The 24,069-nt window shown below is 42.9% G+C and overlaps 2 protein-coding genes across 2 annotated transcripts in view; one reads left to right on the plus strand and one right to left on the minus strand.

The window, feature by feature from the left end:
* SPTB (spectrin beta, erythrocytic) overlaps positions 1 to 6,626 on the plus strand; it is a 132,998-nt gene extending 126,372 nt beyond the window's left edge. The window contains exons 34-36 of the mRNA XM_081330966.1: positions 395 to 568; positions 2,134 to 2,176; positions 3,220 to 6,626. Coding sequence (XP_081187092.1) covers positions 395 to 568; positions 2,134 to 2,176; positions 3,220 to 3,387 — 385 coding nt within the window. The 3' untranslated portion in view covers positions 3,388 to 6,626. The remainder of the gene's footprint in view (positions 1 to 394; positions 569 to 2,133; positions 2,177 to 3,219) is intronic.
* Positions 6,627 to 6,845: 219 nt separating this feature from the next.
* PLEKHG3 (pleckstrin homology and RhoGEF domain containing G3) overlaps positions 6,846 to 24,069 on the minus strand; it is a 60,614-nt gene continuing 43,390 nt past the window's right edge. The window contains exons 13-18 of the mRNA XM_081331137.1: positions 19,117 to 19,209; positions 16,930 to 16,976; positions 15,517 to 15,849; positions 14,159 to 14,251; positions 12,157 to 13,570; positions 6,846 to 8,861 (exon numbers count right to left, since the gene is read on the minus strand). Coding sequence (XP_081187263.1) covers positions 8,089 to 8,861; positions 12,157 to 13,570; positions 14,159 to 14,251; positions 15,517 to 15,849; positions 16,930 to 16,976; positions 19,117 to 19,209 — 2,753 coding nt within the window. The 3' untranslated portion in view covers positions 6,846 to 8,088. The remainder of the gene's footprint in view (positions 8,862 to 12,156; positions 13,571 to 14,158; positions 14,252 to 15,516; positions 15,850 to 16,929; positions 16,977 to 19,116; positions 19,210 to 24,069) is intronic.

Consider the following 24,069-nt stretch of genomic DNA (forward strand, 5'->3'; position numbering starts at 1 on the left):
CACTGTTTTGTTAAATTCATTGACCAGTCTTCGTAAATTATCTTGAACGTTGGCCTAATAATAATCTGTTTTATTTCATTAATAGCATTTTTTATTAAAAAAAGGGGGGGGGAAAGCAAATCTGGAAAGTTCCTATAACATTTTTCTGAGAACTATCCACAGTAAGAGCAGCCTTACTGCCTTATTCAGGAAATCAGCTGTGAAAGAATAAAACAAATGTTAATTTATTTGACTCTTGAATATGGACAAATGGGAATCATGTAGTGCAAACCTGCCCCATGTTTCATCAGAAGTCTGTCCAATCGGAGGTAACGAAGCTTATTTTCTACTGTTGTAAAACTGAAACTTTATTCTGGTTTTCCCACAATAAGGCCTATTTCTTTCTTTGGGCTAGGTCCTGGAACACGTTATACTGCGTGCTCAGGAACAACGAGCTGACCTTCTATAAGGATGCCAAGAGCTTGGCTTTAGGTGTGCCTTACCATGGAGAGGAGCCTTTCCGACTGAAGAATGCCCTCTGTGAAGTAGCTGCAGATTACAAGAAGAAGAAACATGTCTTCAAGCTGAGGTAAGGCAGGCTGTCTCTAAGAATGCCCACTGTTTTGTAAGAGCATGCCCTGACAGAAAGCTAAACTCAGAGGTACATTACCTTTTTCACACTTAATTTAAAAGGGATTGCTTTCCACAACTCAGCAAGACTTGGACTAAGAGTAGATAAGGCAGCCCAAAATAGCTGATTTAGATCAAATTGAGGGAAATTAAATTAATATAATTTCCCTTGTATTTTATTTTTGTGTCACATTAACGGTTATATTTTGTCAGACAATTTTTGGAGATGGCACTCAAAGATGGGGGATGGTGCCCTAGGTAATCCTGCATAATGCTAGCTTTTTAACATATGTTCATTTTGATCCTTGTAAATTTTAAAAAACGTTTCTCAGAAAGAAGATACCATTTACACTACATGCTTTTGAACAAAAGATATTCTGACAGTCCTGATTCCTGGAGAATGTGTACTCATAAGCAACAAAACAAATGTGCTAAAAGAAATTTCAAGAAAAAGTTCTCTCTAATCCAAGACTTTCTTCCCCACATGGAGAGTTAGAAGATGGATACAAGGATAATGACATTTTTCCTGCTGATTTTTCTGCTGACATTTCCTTCAATCCTGGAAGCAGCATCTAAACATAATGCCTATACATAGTCTTAACCTTAAGCTGCACTCATATGTCAAGCCTCATTTTAAAACCATTTAAATTACTTATCTTTCTTTATATGGTAGCAGTAGTTTATATGACATGTCAAGAACTTCCTCTTGGCTATCCTATATCTTCCTCTCTAGGCATTCACCAGATAATTTTTGTTGCTATGGGAACAAAAAAAATCTCCTTGTTCATCCTTTAACAATGCATGCTTCCATTTTTATTAATTAAAAAACCAACCCAAATATTATAATCTTTCCTTGCAGACTTGTAGCCTGATAATATTTATTGTCTTCCTGCACTTTTTTCAACTCATCAGTATTTGGTTTGGGGGTGTGTGCTATGATCAGAATCATATAAAATTACATACAGTATTTCAAAAAAGTTTACTCCATAGATGCCTAAAAAGGAGTTAATGATAGAAATTTTGTTTTTTAATCCCTTTCTCAATGGTCCCAGTATCTCCCTTTTTGCCCTGGGGTCAGTATCTTCCAAAGATCCTTTTTTCTTCTACCCTCATCATCCTTCATAACAAACAAGGACATTTTTACCCATTTTGGATCCTCTTATTTTTATCCCTTTGTGCTGAACCACATTTGCTATTTTAGTTCCTGCCCAGCCATTTTGGAAAGATTGTCCTGCAGCATTCTGTCAATGAAACACTCCTCACTGTAGATTCTATACAGCTTTGCCAGAAGAAGCAAGTCTCTTGAGGAAAGACAAAGGATGGCTGCTGACTTTAAAACTGACGAGGCTGAACCAGATATTTTGGTTATCTTCCAAGACCTTAAATGTTTGATTGTTAAACTGTGTAACGTTCTATATTCATATTCTCCAGCTGAGTTTTGTACAATCGAAGTACAAACATCATGTGAGCTCTCCCCAAAAAAGATGTATCTTGCAGTATTTTCAAATTATTATTTTTTTGCAGACTCAGCAATGGGAGTGAATGGCTCTTCCATGGCAAAGATGAGGTAAGTGTTTGAATATTGAAATATGGACTGTATATCATGATTAAGGGTCATTAATAATATCATTTTGCTGTTCAAATGCTTTGGTGCGCCTAAACAATTAACACTGAGAGTGTCAAAGCCAATCGGACATACCTACTTGAATAGGAAGGAGGCAGAATAGATTTAAACTTTCTTCTGAAAAGAAAAAAAAAGGACACTCCTGACTGGTTGGAGCTTATTGTCAAGGAACAGCTCTGGAAAAGAGGGCACTCAAATGAGTGGCGTTGCTCTTTTTGTTATTGATTACGTGCCTGCTTTCTTCCCCTGGACTGCTTCTGTATTTTGGTAAATAAACAGATGATACCAAATATGGGCAGCTCTGCAGTGCTCTATTCTCTGAAGCGTTGGTAATAGAAAGTGAGTATATTCATCTATTTCAAATATGTTTAGCCTATTTTTCTGCTTGAAAAACGTCAGGTGGCTTCTTCAACCTGCAAATTCTATGGACCTGCCCCAGCAGAAGAAGAACATAAAATAGATCTTTATATTTCCATTTTGGAGCTTGATTTCCAATAAAAAGGAAGCAGGAAGAATCTCTCTCTTCAGGTTCTCTTCTTTTCAGATTCAAAAGCAGGTTGAATAAAGCAGATGATTTCTTATATAAGACACTCAATGAAAAGTAGGTCTTATGAAATAGGTTTCAGTGGGACTCACTGCTAGGTAAGTGTGCCTAGGATTACTCTGTCCATTATGTAGTTCAATCATTCACATTGCAGCTAATTTCTTGGCTATTGTTCAATTTTAGTGTATTGCTTTCCTTCATTTCCTTCAATTTTCATTCATATTCCAGCCCCTTAGAGGGATATTTACAACTTTACAGTACATTTGGGCTATTTGTGAGGAAACATTGAGCTCATGTTTTAAATACAAACTCATTTCTTACTCTGAATTACATTTTTTAAATTCATTTTTGCTGATGATAGCACCTTGCAACTGAGAAACGTAACCGTGCTTTTTTCGCTTATTTGGGTTGTTTTTTGTTTTCGCTTTGTCCCGCTCCACAGGATGAGATGCACACCTGGCTCCTGGGATTCAGCACAGCAATAATTGACTCCCAAAGCATTAAATCCAAGGCTCAGAGCCTCCCTCTGCCTCCCATCATCGCCACAGATGTGAACCTGACCAAGAAAGATAAAGAGAAGAGATTCAGCTTCTTTCCCAAAAAGAAGTAGCCACTTGCTCCAGTCAGATGCCTATGTGCTGCTAAGGTCCACAGTGGAAAAACTGCATGCACGGGTCTCCTTGGACACCCCTGGTACCACCCAGCACTGTTCCCCACACAGATCTCACTTCCTCCTTTTCATTTGTCACATCTCCCCAGATGGCACAAAGCCAATGTTTCAGGAAAGAAAGCAGCATCCTTGCTTCAAGACAAGCCATGTTCTCCAAAACAGAGCTGGGAGAGGCGTATTCTTGGATGGCTGACCAAATGGACATCACTCCGGAAAAACACTGTTTAAGATAACAATGCTGTGTGGCTTTTCAGGAATGTTACAGAGAAAAGGAGCGGAACAGTGTCCTAGCAGGCCAAAGAGGATGAAAACAAGTGTGCAGTCTTGAAGCACTTTCCTTTTCTTTGTATCGCCAGATCACTACCAAAGCTCAGGATTCTGTAAGCCGATTTCCCCATCTCCAGTTGTCATAGAATCATCACATGGAATTTAGAAATGATAGTTGAATAATTATCTCTCTCCCTCAGAAGATCAAAGGCAGCATGCCTTCATCCAGCCCTGGCTTGTTGCAGCATTCATGCTAGATTGTCAGGATGGAGTTTCTGGAGGCCAAATGCCTCTCTCTGTGGAGAGCTGCAATCTAATCACACACGTACATTTCATAAAGCACAGTATCTTTTTCAACTCAAGAGTTCAATCTACATCCAATAAACTGCAGGCAAAATCCCCGATAGTCATAGTAAGTTCAGAGTATAGCCCAAAAATCAAATTATCTATATTATGCATTAAATTGTTTGGAATTGAGATGTTCGTAGAACTGCACACCCAGGAAACAAATCATATTCACTTTCTACACAACACTATGAGCACAATCCAGCTAATACGACTTATGCATTTCTCCCACTATTTAAACTGAGAGCTCAGTGGGCCCAACTTGTGCTCCACGTTATTTAGTGAGATTCTTATTAATCCCATTCTTTATGGCAAAGTATATAACACTTTGCCACGCAACTAGAGTGCAGGTGCTATGCCTGCCGACAAGCTTTCTAAAATATCTGTCCTGTATTGGCTCAGCTTGCCAGAAGCAAATGGCTCTTCTGTTGTTCCTTTGTGGAACATGTTGTGCTGAGCATGCGCTTGCCTCAGCTTCTCTCTTCTGCAGCAATGTCTGTTGTGTTTTTGTGAATGGCTCCTTAAAACAGATATTCTTCGCCCTCCTTTATGAAGTGTCACAAGCCCCCAACCTAAAGCACGAATTCAGCGCAAAGGCAAAGACCATATCAGCTGAATTGCTTACTGAAAAACATTCTTTGAAATCCAATTGCATATGAGTTTAAGAGGCCTGCGGGACTGATGTTCCTACAATGGCCTTTTGGCAAGTGAGCCATCCTTGATGGGGATTTTCATTTCTTACAAAGCCGGTCAAACTTTAATTCTCTCCTCAACATCCAGTCCCTAGGGCTCATTAAACTTAATATTTTTGGTTTGGGATGATATTATACCATTCTAAAAGTGCCTTAACCTAGGGACATTTCATAATTATTGCTTTCGGAGTGAGCAAATTCAATAAGCACCATGCACAGAAAGGTCTGGGTTTTTCTTACTTGAAAGGATGCTGCAAGTTGAATTTTACAGCTAAAAAGAGTGCATGAGGGGGAACCATCTCTTTGCTTAATATAAATTGCAGTGCGTGTGGATATAAGTCCTAAGAACCAAGGTTTTGGATTCTTCAGTTCTTTTTTGTTGTATCTCAAAATGCTATGCTTTTCCAAATTGCCTTGATTATAATGGGTAGGCAATAAACTAATACTAACTCAATGGGCAGATCCAAACTACTACATTTGATATGCTAGTGTAACTTATTTTTAAAAAGTAGTAATATAATGGTCTGCATTGTGAATTTTCCCTTCCAAAACTATTCTGAAGCATCACTGCCAATTTTCTCCCAGTGTATGTTTAGGAGGCAGAGAAATCTACTAACATAATACAGTATGAAGGCTACCTAACATTGTATAAGGCCTCATAAAACACCAAACTGAGTTTGGTTTGTAGGTTAAATAAACATGCCATTGTGAGCAGATGGGCTCATTCAATTGAGTAGTGTTATGTGTGGTTTAGCCCCCTTCAGCCAAGTAAGCTTCAAGTCTGCTTATTCCCAGTCACTTCTGGATTAATGGCCTTTTTGATCTTAATCCATATCAGGGGACAGGAAGGTGTTCTTCTCTGCTCTTCCAATCTATGCTTATAGGGGGGGAAAAGGTATACTAATCAGCACACTTTTATTAGAGCACATATCAAGTTAAGCCAAAGAAAGGAAGCATGGGGTTGTAATTTCACTATAGGTTTTTTTTATCTTGTATAAAGCTATTCTCAGGCAACAGGAAAAGAGTAATATGGATTCAGCAAATTTGTTTTTATATTCCAAAGTAGGCTTTAAGATTGGCATATGCTCAACTGATTCTTTTGCAAAAGTCATCAAAAGAGTTTTTATTAAACATTTTGCTTAAATGCATTTCACTTGTACATTTTAGCACTCAGTGGGGACATGTATAGCAAGAGAGAAGTCTCATCATTGTTTTCTTGGAGGACATTTTCACCTGTCACTCCTGAGTTTAAACTTGTAGTGCACTGCCCATTTTCAGATAATTGAAATAAAAACATGACTAAGATACTCTTTGAGGCTGTTCCTACTTTATGAGGACCACTGCCCTGCCCTGCACTACCTGCTTATAGAAAGTGGCTGTATTCCTTAGGTGCATTTTCTTCCATCTTGTTTGTTTAATCTTTTGAACCCATTACAAATCTCTCAGCTTGTAGGCATTAGGTAGAGCTGACTGTGTCTCGCAGCAATATGCTCTTACCTATTACAGACCAAAAGCATTGGCGTTATCCATAGGATCCATTTCCTGCCTGGTGATTGGCAGCCTTATCTTGTCTGGGCTCTTCCCTCTTGATTCAACTGCTTTTCACAATCCCACTTATGCAAGTCAGCACGTTAGAAGGCAATGTCCTGTGACCAGGTCCAGAATACATATACTTCAGAGTACCAATTACTGAAGTAGCCCAAGGCCTCTCCTACAGGATCTAGGGGCTGGAGTTAATCCTCTTTTCACAGCTAGGCATCACGTTCTGCCTGCTTCCAATGTGCTTCCACTGTCCATAGAAAAGAGCTAATGCTTCAGAATGTGCTTCAGAAGCAATTTAACATTTTTTTTCTAATAAATGAACCAATAAGCTTTTCCTGGCGCTGTGATTTTTTGGGAAGGGGTGTGTGTGTGTGTAATTTGTCTTCCTAAACCATAATGGGAACAGTATGCTTAAATAATCCACTATCTCAATTTAAATACAAAGGAAAGGATACTAACATACCTTATTAAGTTGTGATGTTTTATGGTACATATTAATCTTAGTGCTTTCTGTGATGAAGTGCCTCCAGTGCAAAGGTTCACTGGGTGTTTTCTACAGGTGAATAAATACTCAGGACCATGTTATCTCCTTCAGAAGCTTTGGTGGTTTCATCAACTCAGGCTACAGAGCTTTACAGTTGACATCAATTGCACATGCAAGTACTTCTCAAACAGCATTTACTCTTGGCCAAAGTAGTCTAACTGCACTTTAGATTCTGGTCATACTGAGAAGAGCATTCCAAGGGCTACAAGACTGATTAGATTTGCAAGGGCAGAGAATTCAGTGCTTCAAGAGAGAGACCCAATCTTGTTTCTATCGTCAGGTTGCAAGAGATTCACAACCACTACTTTCTCAAACAACAATGCTCCAATGACAGGAGGGAAAAATATGGATCTGTAGGATGAAAACTGCCAACCTGCCATGGAAATAGGAAGAAAATATCTCCATGTTGGAATATGAAAACTTTACCCAATAGGATTTCTTTGCTCAAAAGTTATTTTAATGCAAGACAAATTATACTAATATGGGCTAAAATGAAGTGAGGTGACTTGAAATGGCTTAGAACCCCAATGGATTAATATACCAGTGTCATTCCTTGGTACTGCTGATCTCGGAGAGATCACTGCCTTCAAGAGTTGCCAATCAGCTTTGTAGCATTTTTTGTGCATAGGAAATGTGGTACAAAAATCAGTTATTGCAATCTTCCCCAATTATATCCCTCCCCCAACAGTGAAGAGGTCAAAGCTGTATTCGCTGGTCAAAAGTGGTTATTGCACAATGCATATAGATTCACATATGTACACAAACAGTATTAGGTTGGATGTTCCTAAGCTTGGAGGCCTGGAATCAACCTAAGCCATAGTAAAATTACATTCTTAAAAAAAAAAGAAAATTTAGAATAATAACTTATTTTCCTAGGAGACTGAGCAACGTACATCTTGCTCTGGCTTCATAATGCAAAACTTCCCAAATAGGCCAGTTCCTGAAGGGAAGTACATGTTCAAAGGATGATTGATCTGTATTGTCCCTGCTCTGACTTGAAACTCCCTGATTTTTCTAGATATATTAAGAGTTCTGCCCAATAATGCTGCCTGGTACAGTGTCAGTGGCAAGTCAGATCCATGATCTTTAAATTGTAGAGAGCATTTAAAAAAAATCCTCAGTTTGAGGCAGTTGCAACTTCCCAGAAATTTCAAGCATGATGTAGAACAGGCAAAGAAGATTCTGAGTAGTAATCCAATGAGAGATGGAGATTTGAGAACTTAATGGCATGGGAGCAAGAGATGTGGGTGTTCAGCTAGTAGAATTACGGGTCTGAAATTTCTCTCTTAAGTTTTTTACCAGGTTGTTCTGGCTGCCGGCTGTTTTCTCCCACCGTGCTTCTTGAACATCACCTTCATGTCTGTGATGTTCTTCTGAGTCTTGATACGACTTGTACCACTCCATCAACTCTTTGAGAGAAAGCTTCTCTTGGGCCGAAGAGGAGTGAATCTGTGGCTCTCCTTCATCGGCTTTAGCTTTATTAGTCCCCTTGGGCAACTTCTCTATGACAATCACATGCTGGTTGTTCTCCAATGATGCCTCTGCTGTGACACACAATTCCTTTGGAGTATCACATACAAGTTCCTTGGGGATGGAATCAAGAGAGCCCTTTCTCCTGCAGTTGTGTTTGTCCCATTGCTGGCTTTTTACGTCTGTTTTTGCAATCCCCTTTGAGCACTGGAATCCTGCCTGCCTCTTAGCATCATCGACCATTTTTTCGGGTGCTGAGCAACTTCTGTTGACTAGCGGTCTGCATTTCTCAGTCGCCACCTGACAGGAATACCTGGACCTCAGCTCCCGCACATCGGGCCAGTCAAATTTCTCGGTCATGATGGGGCTGAGGGGACTGTGAGAGAGGGTGCAAGAACTGGTGGGGGAAGATAGGCTGACAGAGCTGTTGCTGGAAGAGAAGCGCTTAGGTGACTTCTGACATGTTGAGGAAGAGGAAAGAAGGCCCAGTGAGCTAGCCTCTTGAAGCACAATTTGTTCGTAGTTGGGGAGACACAAGGTAGACTTCTTTTGGCCTAAGCAAAAAAAAGAAAAAAAAAAGAAAAAGAATAAGGCAATAGAGGGGAATTTGTTGAACCAACCCACTCATGGAATTGGGAAAGTCATACTTTCTCTTACAACCTAACGCTTTTGCCTAGTTAGTAGCAACTCTGTACTTACAAATCACGCAGTTACAGGAGGAGTCAAAAATGAGAACCTGCAGCTCGATAACCTTGGATATCAAGAATGGCAATGTGCTGGTTATAATATCCCAGACATTCAAGACAGAAAGTATCTCTCTTCTTACCACTCTTGAACCTCTCTTGATTCTGTTTCAAAACCTAAATGGAACTCGGAAACCTAATCTTACTATCCAAAGTAGGATCACTTAATACTACTCCAGTTATGACAATTAAGGGAACAGGAGACAAAAGAAGAACTGATACTTTGGATGAAGAGTGATTCAATCAAAATGTCTAATTTAGTGGAAGAGAATATTTGCAACTCAGGTTTGAATTCTGGGGTTCTTGATGGTATCTGAGCTTGGTTGTTTTCTTGCAGACGTTTCATTAGCCAACTGGGTAACAAACCTAGGTAAGTAGGTTTGCTCTTGTTTATATACAGTAGCTTGCCCTGTCAGAGTTGGATAATAAAACATCTGCAAGAAAACCCAAGTTCAGAGAGCACCAAGGACTCCACAATCTCTAGTTCTCCTAAAAGGGATCTATTAGATGCTATTGAAAACAGACTAATAGTGTAACATGAATTTCAAGTGGTTCTTCCTTCTTTCCTAGAAAGATCTAGCCAATGTCAAATATATTTTATTCCATGAGCAAAGGATCTTGTGCCTATAAATATTTGGAGAACGTCCAATATTTATATACTTATTTTTATTTACTAAATGTTCATGCCACCCATCTCAATATCCAAAGCAACTCCCAGGCTTTAATTAATATCTCTTTCCATGAATCAGACTTGCAGGATCTATGGAGGTTGATTCAAAACATCTAGAAGGTACCAGATTGTCTAATCCTGAATTAAACTCTTTCCAATTGGATGCTATTATACAGGTGGTCTTTAGCTTAAAACTTAAGTTAATCTAAAACCCTTCATTTAGCAACCATTCAAGTTACAACAGCACTTAAAAAGTGACTTATGGTCAATTCTTGTGTTTATGACCATCGCAGCATTCCTAGGGTCACATGATCAAAGTTCAGGTGCTTGGCAACTAGCATGCATTTGCAATAGTTGCAGCATCCCAGAATCATGTGATCATCATTTATGATCTTCCAAGCCAGCTTCTGATAGGCAAAATCAACGGGGGAAGCCAGATTCATTTAACAACTGCAGTGATTCACGTCAACTGTGGCAAAAAAAGGTCGTAAAACTGGGCACGACTTACTTAACAATTCACGGTCATAAGTCAAGGATGACCTGGAATAGATTCTTGGGGGGGGGATTCCTAAGCAATATTTAGAAGCTTCAGTTGGCACACAAAACGGGAATCAAAGATGTTTCTAGAGTTCTGCTTTTCAGATCACTTTATTGCAGTTTTGTTTAACCACTGGCTAGAATTCCTTTCTGGGTTCAGTTCAAGATGGTATATATTGTGCACAAAACTTTAAATGAACCATTCCAAATCCCTGTCCACTAAGTTAATTAATTAAAGCTTCCAGTATTTTAAGCAAGCTGGGAGCAAACTCTTGTCCTAAATGGCTTGAAAGGTCTGGTTCTCCCGCATGTATCTATTCCCTACTCCGTCATCAGAGACCTCGCTCCTCATGCTGCTGCCAACAAAATGACAGTCTCCATAGACCAGAGGTGCCCAACCTATGGGCCGTGGCCCACTACCGGGCCGTGGCCTCTTGGCTGCGTGAATAGCTGGGCAGTGCACGTGTCTGTGCTCAACCCTCCTTGTGCCACTGCTGACGTGAGTGTTGTGCAGACAGTGGCAGTGTCGCTAATATTGCATGGGCGATGGTGTTGCCACAAACCTTGCACGGGGGCGGCAGCGCTGCAAGTGGCAGGTGGGCAGTGCCACACCATACACAGGTGGCGCCATTGCCATGAACCTTGTGCAAGCGGCGGCAAGACCTCAAGTGGCAAGTGGGCTGCAGCAAGAGCCTCACGTGGGGGCAGCAGCGCGTTTGCATGGTGCACATGCTTGCAGCCTGTTTGTACGTGGGCACACACGTGGCCACATTCACATTTGCGCATGCATGTGTAAAGCGCCTGCCTCTCCCACTGGTCTGCCAACCCAAAAAGGTTGGAGACCCCTGCGATAGACTTTTGAGCTTTCAGGAGTGGAAGTGTGGCATTTTAGCTCATTAATTCCCTTCTCAAAGAGGTAGGGCAGGTGTTTCCCTGATGACCTGGCTTTTAAATAGGCTATGTAGTCCTTGACCTACAACCCTTCATTTAGCCACCATTCAAAGTCACAACCACACTGAAAAAATGACTTATGACCAGTCCTCACACTTGCAACCTTTGCGGCATCCCCAAGGTCACATAATCAAAATTTAAATACTTGGGAAAGTGGCATGTATTTATGCTGGTTGCAGCTTCCTGGGTTCATGCAATCACCATTTATGACCCTCCCAGCTAGCTTCCAAAAAGTCAATGGAGGAAAATGAATTCATTTAATGACTGCATAATTCGCCTAACACCTGCAGTGATTTATTTAACAACCATGGCAAAAAAAAAGTACTAGAGCTGGGCACAAACTCACTTCACAAGCCCCCATTTAGCAATGGAAATTCTGGCTCCAGTCGTGGTCGTACATTGAGGACTACCTGTCACTCCTAGCTGAGCTTGGCTGATCTCAAAAAGCTAAATTGAGTTAGGTTTGGTTAGCATTTAATCAGGATTAATGAAATCCTGGGGCTCTCAGCTAGACTGGAAGGGCAAACAGAAATTCCAATGGAAAGCAATGACAAAGCTCTACACTATTGCCAAGGGGGAATTTTTTTTTGCTAACTGAGATTGCTTATTATAATGTGCTAATGTTCCCCATGTTAAATTTTATATATTGTACGATTTCAATACTTGGAAATCCTTGGAATTTCCATCTTGCAATTCTACTATAAAAAAAAGAGATGATAAAAGTAAATTTATAATATAACAAGCTAAGAGATCAGCCTGCAAGTTTTAGAGGCAAAGCATTTCTTTCAGTAAAATGTCTTTCATTTCTTTTATTAATAACGTAAGGAGAGGGAAGCCTGTGGAACAGATGAATAGTAATAAACCTCCCTTTCTTTGCCTAGCAACCTTGCTTCCAGGTATGGCTGTAACTAAGATAATAGCGGCCAACGTCTTCTTGGTCATACATACCTTTGTCTCTCTTAACCACTCCCTGTTGCCCAGTCGAGGTGTTTCTCTGCATCTCCTCCTCTACTTCCGCGAGTCGCCTACGCATGGGGGGTTTCTGGTTCTTAATTCGAAGGCTGTATTGGCGGGCCAGCTGGTAGACTTTGTTCTTCACCTTCTCTGTCAGCTCAGCCTCGGTGAGATGAGCCAGCCGCATTATGTGAGGCGGCATCTGAGGGAAACTCTGATCCTGATCACAGCTCCCTAACTCTTCTGCTGCTTTCCAGGGCAATCTGGATGGCACGGTCTGCTCAACAGGAGCCTTGTTCTCAGGAGGGGGCACCAGTGGCTCCTCCTCTGCTATGTCCCCAAGATCTTCATCCTCCAGGATAAGAAGTGGTTCGTGAAATTCAAAGCCATTCTCCTGATTTCCAAGCCTGTCTTTCAAATAAGTCTGGCCCAGGCCCCCGTTTGCTTTGCGCTCCCTATGCTCTTCCGTTCCCCCGTTGCTCTTTGGCTGCTCCATCTCCTCCCAGAGTTTAATCATCTCACTAGGTGACCTGAACTCTGCTTCAGTGATAGGCATCAGATTTTCCTCACTGGCTGTCTCCAAATGGGGAGACGGGAGTGCAACACCAGGCCTATTTGAAAGCATCAAGGACCCTGCCTTGCCTGCTACGCTATTGTCCAAGGGGGGCGGTCTCTTCCTCTTCAGCACCTCCTGCCCAGGCTCTGGCTGGGGAAGACTGTTTATCCGAAAAACGGAATTTCTCACCAGCCCTTTGGGAATGAAGGACAGGCTCTCCCTCCGCCTGACACTGAAGTTAGCATCCTGGTGCTCGGCGTAATCATAGTAGCTCTTGATCTTGTCCAGCAACAGCCGATCCTGCTGGGACAGCATTGATTCCTTCCGTCGAGGAGGAGAAGAATGGTCAGACTCAACCAGACCAGGCCGCACTGCACCATTGCAAGCACCGTTGCAAGGCTCAGCAGAGGGCTCTTGCGGGATGCTGGAACTCTGGGAATCCACAGTAGCGCAGCCATTGTTGCAACCCACAGCTTTTTCGCCCCCTTCTAAGCTCAGAACGCTGCTGCTCCGGCTGGCCAACTTTGGTGTGAGGTAGCCCTGCCCTTCCTCGTGGACCAAGCTATTGCGACGGGAGAGGCTGCTGGCAAAGCGCTCTGCAATGACGCTGGCCTGATCTAGCACAGAAAAGGGGAGGATGCTGCTGGACTGTGGTGCATGACCATCCTCTTCCTCCTCTTCCTCCTCACTGCTCAATGGCTTCAGCTCTTCTACATTTTCAGCAGACTCCAGGATATCTGAACCTTGATCCAGGAGCTCATGGTGATCTGGATGCTGAGGACTCTCTTCTAGACACTCTTCCCTATGTGAAGGAATGTCTAACCCTTTGTCAAGCTCAATAGGTGACAGAACCTGGGAACACATCAAAGAGAAGAGATGAAGACAGAGGGAATCTCAATGATGATGATTTGTGCCTTCAAATCAGTGTTGACTCTTAGTCCCTAAAGTTTTCTTGGCAAGATTTTCCTAAGTGGTTTGCCATTGGCTTTTTTCTAGGACTGAGTGAGTGTTATTGGCCCAAGATGGATAGCTGGCTTTGTGCCTTAGGCAAGACTGGAACTCATAATAGTCTTCGGGTTTCTAGTCTGCTGCCTTAATCACTATATCAAACTATCTTTCACCGATTCTCACCCGAATTAAATTATTGTAATGACATTTGGATGGTTATCTGTTATGCGACTGTATAGTGAATTGTATTTAGCTATTAGAAACCTGTTTCAAAGGCTCAGAGTTGTTGTTTTGATAATTTTCAAGCCCATGACTACAACTACAACTTAGTTCATCTGAATACAGTATATAAATGTAAATCATTTGATATGCTGCATACCTTGTGGCCAACACAAATTGCAGACCAGATGGTGTTGTCACCATGCAAATATTAGAAATAGCCATTAGGCTGAGCTTTGATCAGAGCTGCATTATCTGGAAGCATTTACTTACCTTTGGCACAGAAGACACAATCTCCACAATCCTCTCTCTAATGCTGGAAGTGTGGTCTTGTTTGGGTCCTTCCTGTGCCTTATGACCCTTGCCCTGAACCAAAACAGCAATGATCTTGTTAGAGGGCTAAATGGTTGGTGCTGAGAACAGAATCACTGTGTTTATGCTGGATTATCAGACAAGAGCAGCCATATACCTCTATTCACTCTCTATTGTCATTCTGATGGAACTTAGTCTTATTTGTGTCCCCATGTATACAACTGGAAAAAAATGATAGTGTACTTCAGCTACTGAAATACATTCAAGAATGATCAAAAGTTTCTATCCAGGCCCAAGACTAATATTCCAGCCATTGGACACAGCAATAAGCCAAGCAAATGGTAGGAGAACATGTGTCAGTGGGATGTCAGCTGCCCTGCTGCCCAGGCACAAAATAGTTTGTAGTAAAGGTTCCCCCGCACATGCGTGCTAGTCATTTCCAACTCTAGGGGCCGGTGCTCATCTCCGTATCAAAGCTGAAGAGCCAGCGCTTGTCCGAGGACATCTCCGTGGTCATGTGGCCGGCATGACTAGACGCCAAAGGCGCACGGAACGCTGTTACCTTCCCACCGTAACGGTCCCTATTTTTCTACTTGCATTTTTACGTGCTTTCGAATCACTAGGTAGGCAGAAGCTGGGACGAGTAACAGGCGCTCACTCTGTTACGTGGCACTCGGGATTCGACCCGCCAAACTGCCGACCTTCTGATCGACAAACTCAGCGTCCTAACCCACTGAGCCACCGCATCCCTCAAATAGTTTGTAGCCAGCTATTAAGACCAACCTTTATTCTGTCTTGTAGCCAGTTTTATATCCTACAACATTTAGCAATTGTACAGTTCAATCTTTTTTTTAATCTGCATTGCTGATCAGTGCTTTGTAATGTATCCCTTCAGTAAGGAAGGGTGCAAACGCACATGGAATGGGATTTGGCAAGAGGACAACTTACAGATGAACACTGTCTCATTATTGAATGTTTAAAGTAGCAGAACTTTCCTGGCACATGAAAAAAAATGTTAAAAAATGGACTTTGAACAGAGACGAAGCAAATATGATCCAACAATTCTCTTTTGTTATCAAGCGCAAATCCAGTTAGGTTGTATGGGAGAGCGTAAAATGCCAAGTTGGTAGCGCCGCTTAATAGTTAAGAGTCCTACATGCAATGCTTTCCTTTTAGAGATATCCTTTAGACTCTAGTTGGACTATGCCAACTCTGGTCCAGTTCCGACTGATTAGAAGATTTTAGGGAGCGCAGCCTAAGCCATGCACTAAGCCAGCATGCAGAGGGGAGACGCAGCAGAGATTGAACAGGCACCTCACCGTGCTGCCCCAGGAGAAAAGCAAAGTATTGGCCCGATAGTGCCAGCAATGGAGGACTGCCATCAAGGAGCTTGCAAAGTCTGACACCTGCTCCATTCCTACCAGCCTGTCCTCCTCCTCCTCCTCCTCCTCCTCTTCTTCTTCTTCCTCCTCTTCCTCCTCCTCAGCTCCATTCTCTTCCTCGAGCCCTGCCTCCTTCTCACTGCCATCACTTTCAGCCAGCTCTTCAGAAGATTCCTGAGGAAGGGTCTGCTGATCCTCCTCTTGGGATAAGCTGTGGGGGATGTGTGGGGGTTCCCCAAACTCCAGAAGGGCTCCATCACTATCTGCATGCTATGTGAAGTGAAGGGTAAGCAAGAGTGTCCTTTAGAAAGGTCTTGGCAAGGGGATGCTCTGACAACAGGACTTCTGTTCCCTTCTCCTCAATGGTTCCACGTCTTCAAGAGCTACAGAACATGGCTTAGGCCTCAGGGCAAAGGTGAGGGCCCTCCCACTGGCAGGTCGGATTAAGCTTTAAGAAGCATTTTAAGGGACTGAGGGCTCACCAAAAGGCACCCATTATTTTTAACTCCTTTAAAAGGGGGGCTGTTTTCCCACCTTTTTAAAAATTCTGAATCTTACCTTTAATCCTACTGAAGATTTGCAGCACATGAAAAGAGAAGAAAGGAGCAGTTAGAGGACAAAAGGCAAAGTTTCATTTCCTTGCTCAGTTATGCATCTGGCTTACTGTTTGATGCCTGTGTCCCTTCTCCATTTGTGTGTGTGTGTGTGTGTGTGTGTGTGTGTGTGTGTGTGGTGGGGAGACCCACATAGAATCAGAAGACATGAACAATATGCAAGTCTTAAGAATATATGTATCTTTTATGCAGCTTGAAAGGCATAGCTCTGTAGTCACCTTAATCATTAGAGACTTATAATTAGAGAGAGGGAAAAAATGGCAAATGAGTGAGTGCAGGCAGCCCACAAGCTGTGCCTGACTCCACCATCTGTTTACAGCTAATACCCGCAGACAGTGTTGCCAAAATATGGCAGCAAAAACACTCATTGCGAGCTGCAATTTCCTCCTCTCCTTTCTGTAAACAGGGACACAACTCACTTTGTCTCTTCAATCCTCCCAAAAATCCTTTCCCCCCCCCCCCGCAAAAAAAAAACCATCCTGAAAATCCAGGCCCCACTCATCCCTCCCCAGATCATCATGTTTCTGGCCATGCCCTCTACTAACACTCCGAGGCCAAGGAATCCTTCAAAATCAAACTTTGAGCCCTGAATGCCAGAGCTATGTGTAAAACAGCAATTCTTGGGGGGGGGGGGGGGAGGGAAATCTAAAGAAACCACCAACTTAATCAGTTTGCCTAATGATAGAGAAATGGCTTATATGTACAAGTGAGTCAGTTCTGAGGCAAGAAACAATACTTCCTCACCTTTGTCACTCAGCTGCTTGAGGATCTGTTTGGCTGGCTCTGTGATAAAAACATTTCCAAGATCAGTGCCTGAATGAAGCTGTGTCAAGTACAGAAGCACCCAAGACATTTCAGAGGAAGAAAGCACCAGCACCCGGCTTTAGCCCACAACCTCAGCCTGCCCAGAAGACAACAACGTCAAGCACCCAAGTGGAGAAACACACCAGCTTCCTGGCAGGGAACATGCCTCTCAGACAGCACCGTCCATTGCCTTCTCTTTTATTTGTGCTATTTGTGCACAAGCCACCGGCACTCGGTAAACCAAAGGGGCAGGTGGTCAAAATGTTCTTGGATTATAGAACTCTTCATGCAATGTGAGGCTTATGTATTATGTGAGCAGGTGCACACACTGGAAAGTAATAGCCTCAAAGCCATTCACTCCTATTCTGCAGTCAGAATGGCTAAGGCAAACAATGGTCTCTTCCCCACAAGCCTGGGTCCTGCCTGTACGGACGTGCAAAACAACTGTCCTAACAATGGCCTCTTTTCCATATCCCAAAAATGAGGCTGCCAAAGTTGCTGCCCTCTTATGAAGGCAGGGGTTAGGACAGGGGTAGGCAACCTCGGCTCTTTTATGACTCATGGACTTCAACTCCCAGAATTCCTGAGTCAGCATAGCTGACTCAGGAATTCTGGGAGTTGAAGTCCACGAGTCATAAAAGAGCCGAGGTTGCCTACCCCTGGGTTAGGAGTTTTTTTGCTGCTGCTGCTGCTGCTGCTGTGGGACAACAAGGAGCCCCTTTCCCCCATGGCTACAAGTTGGGATCTCTCCCTGTCTTCACGAGGTGATTCTTGTCTTCTCTGCCACGCTCCCTAGATTTAGAAAGCCCCACGGCTGCCTCTAGATCTAGCAAGCATCTAAGTTACTGGTAGGAAAACTAAACTGGTGAAGAACCTTCCACAAGATAAGGGAGGGAAGGGGAGAAGAGAGGAGAGGCCTTTGGTTCTGTTCTCTCTGGCAGCTCAAAGTGCAACGTTCCTAGAGCTACAGAACCCCACGGCCAGGTGGGAAAGAGTATTAGCGCAATGAGGCAATGGGGCCATCAACGTCAGTATCTACGTATAGAAGAGCTCATTCCATTTTCCAATGGAAAATACCATTTCCTGCCAGAGTGCTTTGATCCAGCTGCAACAGGCCCTTGGGTGAAGGCTGGTTCCAGTGTGGAAAACTGTACAAGCTCAAGCACCAGGACACAGGCCACCCCAGGATCAGGGCAAAGGAGCAGGACTCTAATCAGTCCTTGTACTAAGGGACTCATTCTGCTGGTTAAAAGACCCACAACTCTAAAAGGATTTCTTCTCTTTTTTGGGTGGATGGGGGGTGGGAAAGCCTGAAAGAACAAAAGGCTGGAACTTTGTGCACACCAGTCTGAAGCTTTACATTCCTAGCTGCTCAAAGCCCTGCTTGGCCTTTTTGGGGCTCCGATATACTTTTTAAAAGAAAAATTCCCTTTACATCTTTAAAAATCAAAAGAACCTAGAATTGCTAGAAAAGAGAAAGATGGAGCTCTCAGAGTGTGAGGTTTTGTACGGTAGTCCTCGACTTACAAGCACAGTAGGGACCATTATTTCCATGGCTAAGCGAGGAGACTGTGATGGGAGTCGAGCCTGATTTTATGACCTTTTTGCCATGGTTGTTAAGCAAATCACTGCAATAAATGAATCATGCAGTCCTTAAGCGAATCTGGCTTCCCCCACTGACTTTGCTTGCTGGAAGCCAGCTGGGAAGTTTGCAAATGGCCATCGCATGACCCAGGATGCTGAAACCATCGCAAAGACCCAAACTTTGATTACACGGCCCTGGGGGATGCTTTCACAGTTATAAGTGTGAGGACCAGTCGCAAGCCTTTCCCCCCCCCCCCAGTGCTGTTATAAATCTGATCACTAAATGGACAGTTGTAAGTCAAGGACGTCCTGTATTAACCACTTCAATTGTAGTGAAGTACTGGATGTATAAACCTCTGAGTAAGAACTACCCTTAACCTGTTGGTAGGGACTGAGAGGTATGTTCAGCCACAAATAAGCACACAAACTACTCTAGAGAAATGCTGGACCCAATTCGGAAGCTTTCCCGCCCTCTGCTTTCCATTCCACAACACCTGGCTGCAGACCCACTTGCCAAACTAAAGGGAGCTCGCACCCGATTTTCTGCGACTTTTAGGACCTGCCGCAGCCGTGGAGTTGTGGAGTCCATCTAAGAGCTTCTCAGCACTGGTTTTGCCACAGTAAGGTTCTATGAATAGGACATAAGATATCCTGTTAGCACCAGTGGCTTTAGCTGAACTGTTCATCAAATTTGGAGGAGTTTCAAAGCGTGTCAAGTATTCAAAAGAAAGGAACGACAGACAGCCCAGCTACACTCCCCTTCTTCTTGTGCAATGTTTCTTTTCCATCAAACAAGCAAAGGTAAGGTAAAGGTAAAGGTTCCCCCGCACATGCGTGCTAGTCGTTTCCGACTCTAGGGGCCGGTGCTCATCTCCGTTTCAAAGCCGAAGAGCCAGCGCTTGTCCGAGGACGTCTCCGTGGTCATGTGGCCGGCATGACTAGACGCCAAAGGCGCACGGAACGCTGTTACCTTCCCACCGGAGTGGTCCCTATTTTCCTACTTGCATTTTTACGTGCTTTCGAACTGCTAGGTTGGCAGAAGCTGGGACAAGTAACAGGCGCTCACTCTGTTACGCAGCACTCGGGATTCGACCCGCCAAACTGCCGACCTTCTGATCGACAAGCTCAGCGTCCTAACCCACTGAGCCACCGCGTCCCTTCAAAACAAGCAAAAGTTATATATTAAAAAAGAGCTCCCATGGATAGGAAGCTCACCAGAGAACAGTATGGAAAAGTAGAGTGTTCATACATTTCTTTTCCAGTTTCTTTAGTTTTGAATGAATGAATGAATGAACCTTTATGGTCAAAGTACAACCATGTATACATTGAGATTGGCTGAGCCTCCCTTCGTGCCCCCACCCCCACCACAACTCACAGTGACAACAAACCCACCATCTTGTTACACCATGTGAACTAATTGCACAACACACTGGCCTCGCAAGTCAATTTTAATTTTTATCTATCACTGTTTTTGCATAGTAATGAAAAGGAGGTCCGAGGACCCAGTCCCTTCACTGGCTATATTGGCTATGTTTGTTGGCTTTGCAAAAAAAACAGAATCCTGCTTGGTCTGCCATACTGACCCGGAAGCCCTTAAACCAGGGCTGGCTGAGGCATTCTGGGAGTTGAAGTCCACAAGTCTTAAAGTTGCCAAATTTGAAGACCCTTGCCATAAACCAATTGAAGCTCTCAGTGTGGTAGATAATCAAAATTTTAACAGTTCTATCCACACCTGCTTTTCAAGAAAATTGGAGAAATGAAGGGCACGTTTAATGCAAAAATGGGCATGATAAAGGACCAAAATGGCAGGGACCTAACAGAGGCAGAAGAGATTAAGAAGAGGTGGCAAAATTACACAGAAGAACTATACAAGAATGAGCTTAACGTCCCTGATAATCACAATGAGGTGGTCACTGACCTCGAGCCAGACATCCTAGAATGTGAAGTGAAGTGGGCCTTAGAAAAACTGAGCAACAACAAAGCTAGTGGAAGTGACAGTATTCCAGCTGAGCTATTCAAAATCTTAAAAGACAATGCAGTAAAAGTGCTACACTCAATTTGCCAGCAAATTTGGAAAACTCAACAGTGGCCACAGGATTGGAAAAGATCAGTTTACATTCCAATTCCAAAGAAAGGCAGTGCCAAAGAATGTTCAAACTATCGCACCATTGCACTCATTTCTCATGCTAGTAAAGTCATGCTTAAAATCCTACAAGCTAGACTTCAGCAGTATGTGGATCGAGAACTACCAGAAGTACAGGCAGGATTTCGAAGAGGCAGAGGAACTAGAGATCAAATTGCCAATATACGCTGGATCATGGAGAAAGCTAGGGAGTTCCAGAAAAACATCTACTTCTGCTTCATTGACTATGCTAAAGCCTTTGATTGTGTGGATCACAACAAACTGTGGCAAGTTCTTAAAGAGATGGGAGTACCAGACCATCTTATTTGTCTCTTGAGAAACCTATATGCGGGTCAAGAAGCAACAGTGAGAACTGGACACGGAACCAATGATTGGTTCAAAATTGGGAAAGGAGTCCGGCAAGGCTGTATACTGTCGCCCTGCCTATTTAACTTATATGCAGAGCACATCATGAGAAAGGCAGGGCTAGATGAATCAAAAGTTGGAATTAAGATTGCCGGAAGAAATATCAACAACCTAAGATACGCAGATGATACCACTCTAATGGCAGAAAGTGAAGAAGAATTAAAGAGCCTCTTGTTGCAGGTGAAGAAGGAGAGTGCAAAACTTGGGTTGAAACTTAACATTAAGAAAACCAAGATCATGGCATCTGGCCCTCTCAATTCCTGGCAAATAGATGGGGAAGAAATGGAGGTAGTGACAGATTTTATTTCCCTGGGCTCCAAGATCACTGCAGACGGGGACTGTAGCCAAGAAATTAAAAGACGCTTGCTCCTGGGGAGGAAAGCCATGGCAAATCTAGACAGCACACTAAAAAGCAGAGACATCACCCTGTCAACAAAAGTGCGTATAGTCAAGGCTATGGTCTTCCCAGTTGCAATGTACGGCAGTGAAAGTTGGACCATAAGAAAGGCTGAGCGCCAAAGAATTGAGGCCTTTGAACTGTGGTGCTGGAGAAGACTCCTGCGAGTCCCTTGGACTGCAAGGCGATCAAACCGGTCAGTCCTAGAGGAGATCAATCCTGACTGCTCTTTAGAAGGCCAGATTCTGAAGCTAAAACGCAAGTACTTTGGCCACCTAATGAGAAGGAAGGACTCACTGGAGAAGAGCCTAATGCTGGGAAAGATCGAGGGCAATAGAAGAAGGGGACGACAGAGAATGAGGTGGCTGGATGGAGTCACTGAAGCAGTAGGCGCGAGCTTAAATGGACTCCAGAAGATGGTAGAGGACAGGAAGGCCTGGAGGAATGTTGTCCATAGGGTCGCGATGGGTCGGACACGACTTCGCAGCTAACAACAACAATCCACACCTGAGTTTCTCATAGGACTAGACTTATGTGACAGAAAGAATGGATCTACATCCATTCAACAGGAAACATCTGAAAGTGTTTCAATAAAAACTCAACAACTATCACCGCTGCTCGCCTAAACATGGAGGCAAGGCAAAGTAACTGGCTCCTATGGATATGGTTTTATGCAGACATAATGGACAAATAGTGCTTGTAACTCTTTAAATAATCCATGTTAAGCCCCCTTTAATATTCTAGAAATATGATTAATTACAATTTGCTGGCTTAAATCATCTCATGATGGGAAAATTCTGCTCCGTCCACCACGTGCTGCTGAACCACAAGGGCTGGCATCCTTCACCCACTAGCATACCCACCAAGGATTAAAATCTATATATAAGACTTTTACACTCTATCAGAATATTAATGAACCAGCTGGGTTCACACACATCTTTGGGTAAGATGAAGAGGCTGAATAGGCCCAAATGGAATTTAGATGCATATTGAAACAGAAATTACAACATCCGAACGTCACTCAGTAAAACAGAACCGGCTTGGCCAGTCCTGTACTAACTTGCAGGTTTTCCAATACACCAAGCTGTCTGGACAGGTCAGAAAGGAAACGGGTCCAATAACTTAACTTAGCAGCTGCTTCGGTCAAAGGGTGGGAGTTAAAACATGCTCATTTCCTGTAAGGGCCCTGCAAAGTTGCCTCAAAAATATGACAAGTCAAAATATAACAACCACACTTGTGAAGTAAATGCTATCTAGCTATTCTGGTCTACTGAGTCTTGACAGAAACATGGCCCAAATATTATGGAGGAAAGAAAAGTATTTCATAAAAGAGGAAATTTTATATATTCCTCCCCCCCTCCAAAATAATAATAATAATAATATGTTGGATCAGATTAAAGGGCACTAGCCCAAGCATTCCATTTCCAAAAAATAAAAAATTACCTCTGAGGCAATTTACTAACTAGATCCCTCCATTTCTGGCTAGCTCTGCAGCTTCCCAGGTCAATTCACCACTTCCTAACATTTTCTGAATCACCATTTTCCCAGGGAAATTAATCAGTCCTGATTCAAAATCCTCCCGTTTTCAACATGTATTCAGTTAGGATCAATTAGTTTTGCAGAACAAACCAATCAAAACAGGAATGAGGTATTTATCACTATTCTAATTCTTCACAATGTTGGAAAATGCAAGCTTCTAATTAACAGTCCTTGTTTTTAGAGGTGGAAGAGAGATTGCTCAGGGACCAGATAATCCTTCATCTCAGGTATTGTGCAGACAATTATTGTGTCATCTTGATTTAAACGTTCTAATTTCAAACCATAATAAGAAATTCCTAGGCAGCAGTAGTAACAAAACAATAAGGACTTGTGAACATTCCAATTCCCAACTGACTGCAGGATCATCTTTTAGATCTATTACAGGTAGTCCTCGACTTACAACAGTATGTTTAGTGATCGAAGTTACAATGGCACTGAAAAAGTAACTTAAGGACTGTTTTTCACAGTTATGATCATTACAGCGTCCCCCTTGCTCATGTGATCAAAATCAGGACGCTTGGCAACTGATTCATAGTTATGACAGTTGCGGTGTCCCCCCCTTGGCAAGCCTCTGACAAGCAAAGTCAACTTGCTTGTCAGAAAGGTCATAAAATGGAGCAAAACTCAGTTAACATTTGTCACACTTAGCAACCGAAATTTTGGGCTGAATTGTGGTTGTGAGTTGAAGATTGCCTGTACAGCGATGTATGACACAGCATTGCTGGACACGGCAAACCATACAGCTGACAGACCGTAAAACTTTGTGGGCCGTTCTCAAGCTCACGCCTGTTGCCACCCCTGAAGATCATCTGCATACTGTATCTAGAGGTCTTTTCTCTCTTCTTCCTCTTCTTTGGTCCGATGTTTCACTTTGCACCCAAATCATTTGGGTAACCTCATCTCTGCTGCTAAATCACTGTGCTTCATAAACGGAGGTGATAAGAGCACTCTATCGTCAAGGGAAAATTCCCATAGAAGTGTCCAAAATACACAAAGCTATACTC

The sequence above is a fragment of the Vipera berus genome (assembly GCF_964194415.1).
Source record: "Vipera berus genome assembly, chromosome: 1".
Lineage (NCBI taxonomy): Eukaryota > Metazoa > Chordata > Lepidosauria > Squamata > Viperidae > Vipera > Vipera berus.